The sequence below is a fragment of the Buceros rhinoceros genome, unplaced genomic scaffold (assembly GCF_000710305.1).
Source record: "Buceros rhinoceros silvestris isolate BGI_N320 unplaced genomic scaffold, ASM71030v1 scaffold9183, whole genome shotgun sequence".
NCBI lineage: Eukaryota > Metazoa > Chordata > Aves > Bucerotiformes > Bucerotidae > Buceros > Buceros rhinoceros.
This window is the reverse complement of record NW_010403013.1, coordinates 47,828-51,235: the sequence shown is the minus strand read 5'-3', so window position 1 is coordinate 51,235 and position 3,408 is coordinate 47,828. Positions and strand designations below refer to the sequence as shown.

The 3,408-nt window shown below is 45.5% G+C and overlaps 1 protein-coding gene across 1 annotated transcript in view; it reads right to left on the bottom strand.

Annotated features, from left to right (window-relative positions):
* Nucleotides 1-234: 234 nt before the first annotated feature.
* Nucleotides 235-3,408, bottom strand: part of LOC104490539 (integrin alpha-9-like) — a gene marked incomplete at its 3' end in the record, with an annotated part of 50,835 nt that continues 47,661 nt past the window's right edge. Inside the window, exon 15 of the mRNA XM_010132838.1 lies at nucleotides 235-395. Within this exon, the coding sequence (XP_010131140.1) occupies nucleotides 235-395 (161 nt within the window). The remainder of the gene's footprint in view (nucleotides 396-3,408) is intronic.

Below are 3,408 nucleotides of genomic sequence, written 5' to 3'. Positions count from 1 at the left end.
GTAAATAAAATACGTGCTCCGAGCACCAGGCCTTGAAAGAGCAATAGTGTCCAAACTAACAAACCATGCCAAGCAAGAAGTTCTGAGTTTCTACCCATAAAAACTTCATCCACCTGTCAAGAAAACAAAGAACATCTGCAGCCAAGAAGCACCACCTTAATTGGTTGAATGTTTAAAAAAAAAAAAGAGGAATTGCAGCTAGACCAACGGAAGTAAGGACAGAAACGGACTGACCTTGACATACGCCAGGTAATGCTCGCACTTCTCCTGCATGTACGACAGTTGTAACTTCTCTGTGATCTGCCCCGCTGTCTCTCCAGAAGTCACAAAGTAAACTCGGGTTTGCTGGCTCTTTTCCTTCTTTGCCACATCAGCAGTCAAGTTATAATTCAAACCTGTGTTAAAAAGGAAGAAGAAGAATACAGAGGATGTCAGTGAACAAATTATTTTCTAGCCACCTATCGATGGATCCTGTTGCCCCTGGGGCTTGTGTGCTTGAAGAAAGGTCAACCCTTACCCGCCACATCAGCAGTCAAGTTATAATTCAAACCTGTTTTAAAAAGGAAGAAGAAGAATACAGAGGATGTCAGTGAACAATAGTTATTTTCTAGCCACCTATCGATGGATCCTGTTGTCCCTGGGGCTTGTGTGCTTGAAGAAAGGTCAACCCTTACCCGCCCTCAATCAATCACCAACCTTCCTGTGACTGCACAAAACCAAATCCAATTACTATCTTACTCCCAGGTTTCATGTCACTATGTTCCCCAGCCCATCCTTTCCCATAGGAAATGTGTAAAAATACATCTGGACAAGAACGCTTATTTAAAAAAAAACAACAAGAAACAAAAGATGCTTAAACCGTGTGGCTAACACCAAAAGCAAAAACACAACATGAACAACAGCAGCAGCCTCAAGCGTTGCTTTCCTTCTAGAACAGCACAAAACATGCAAATATCAACCAGGATGTGGCATTTCCTGGCAATTACTTTTGTTGATTCACAGTCACCTTCGCATTTGGGACCTTAAGGGGTGACTGCCCTGCATTCAGTATCCCCCTCTATGTTACACATCCCTGGCAGCTACTAGAAGACAAACCCAGAGACTAATGAGCTGTGTCGCTGTAAATCCTGTTTCCTCCTGTTCTACAGGATAGGTAGCTCACAGTCAGTTGGTTTGTGACTGCAAGTATCTGTGTCCAAAAGAAAACTTATTTGTTACCTGAAGTAGTCAGAGTGATAGAATAATCCGAGCGGCCGATACCTTTCCTGTGGTAAATGCAACAGGAGCAACAGAACTGCAGCAGCAGCACGAACGCTTGTTCTGCTGCTGTCTGCAGACAAGGGAAACGCTGGCTGTGAGGTTGTGAGGTCCTTTCACTCAGCACAGACCACAGCCTGGGCTGATTTCAGCTGCTATCAAGGCAATAATTGGAATTCCATGAGATTGGCTCACTCTAAGTGGCTTAATTAGCTGATAATCTTCATAAACGACAGCCAGCACCAGGTCCTGTGCTGATTTGTTACATATGTAGGGTGCTTGCCAAAGTATTGCTTTGGCTTTTATTTAAGTCCTGAATGATTGATGCCAGACAATACGCCCTCCATAAATGTAAACATTTTTTAAAGTCAGAATTTTATAAACAATCGATGTAAATGTAACACATTCCTGGACTGAGATCTTCTGGAGCAAATTTCTTTCTAGAGCAAGGGGTCTTTGCTGGGGTTTGTGGTGGTGTTTGTTTTTCGGGGTTTTTTAAGTCAATGACAACCCTCATCTCTCTAAACACCGCTGGCCAATGCTATCACCTCCCATCATTTCTCCACCAGAACTTCACTGCTTTGAAGAATTTCTTTAATGATACTGCAATCATGGTGCAAGTCTTGGTGCAAAAGTCTCTGTGACAGTCATACCTCACACAGTTCAAAGTGACCTCTCTTCCCTTTGCAGTGTGCTGCATTCTGATGAGAAGCTCACTCACACGGTCACGCAAAGCGGAGACATACCCACAGCTGAGAAATCAGCTTAACTGATGTCACAGGGCTCCACCTGAGCATTTTTTGCTTGCTTTTGGAACAATAACTTGCTTGGAAGGGTAATGCCTGGAAAGTGTTTCAAACTCTGAGAAGCTCAGCACCAAAAGCTCTCACTGAAGTGGTGGCTGCTCAGTCCCACAGAAGAGCACCACCTGAACAGAAACACAGGGTTTAGCCTGTTTAAAATCCTGGCAGCCTCTTCCCTAACTTTTTTATTCTTTTTTAAAGCGTGTACATCCCACACCCATTCCCAGTTGTCTCCCTTCCACTGTCAAGACCTCACACGCACACTGAGATCCGCACCAGTAGCTCTCCCAAGAATAAAGACAAGAAATTCCGTTAGCGAACCAAGGCAGAGGCAAGAAGCCCCACGGGGAGCCGCAGCCCACCAGAGGCAGGCAGGCTGCAGAGCTCTCAGGGGCACCTGGGGAGGCTCAGAGGCTCTCCGAGGGAAGCACGACCGATTACTGACACTGAACTATTCCTTGCTGCAGGCGTGGAGGCGCATCCCAAGGCGAGCCCCGTACCAGGCCTCCCAGCAAAGCGATCCCAGCTACTGTCTCTCTGAAACAGCAGTGGATGTTTTCAATCAAGCAGCACAGTTCCTGTCCTCCACCCCGCCTCTCCTTTATTTTGACAACTTGTTTCTATGTTATATCCAATGATATCACATCAGTGGAAAAACTGAAAGATCATGAGTAAAGGGTTGGTTTTTTTTTTCCCCTCCCCGGGTTCACCGCTTTCAAAAAGCAACCAGGGTTAGGAGATAACTGGCCAAACTCAGCACTGCTCCTGGTGCAAATTCCTCCAGCTTACGCCAGTAGGAGATCAGAAGTTTTCTCTAGCAAATTAACTCTTGCAGATAATGCCTTCAAGTATTTGTCCAGCAGCTTTAAGGGTGTCTGGTTAGAAATGTTTCTAGGGATCTGACCACCCAACTTCACATTATCAAAATAAAACTCTGGCATGCATTTGATAAACTCAGATGAAGGACTTTGTTCTCCTAACGGCTATTCCTTTTCCATGACCAAACTTAAATGCCTAAAATCGTCGGTAACGGCTCCCTCCTAAATTTTGGGAGATACACTGCCAGTCAACAGACCAGGCAAGTTACTCCAGCCCGTAACAGATAAACCAAATAAATGGCAGCAGGCATAATGGATTTTCATCCTAAGTGGTACATACGTACTCATAACACAACAGTCATCCCCTCAGGGCTGAGGAGAGAGCTGAAGCAGAGAGAAATGAGGAAGGATCGAGATGGGGCAGCAGTATCCTGTGAGCTAGAACAGGAATCACAGCTGGCTGTGTCAATGCAGGGGTTACACACGCCGAGACACCCCACGCATCCCTTCGTCGCCCACTCAGATGACAC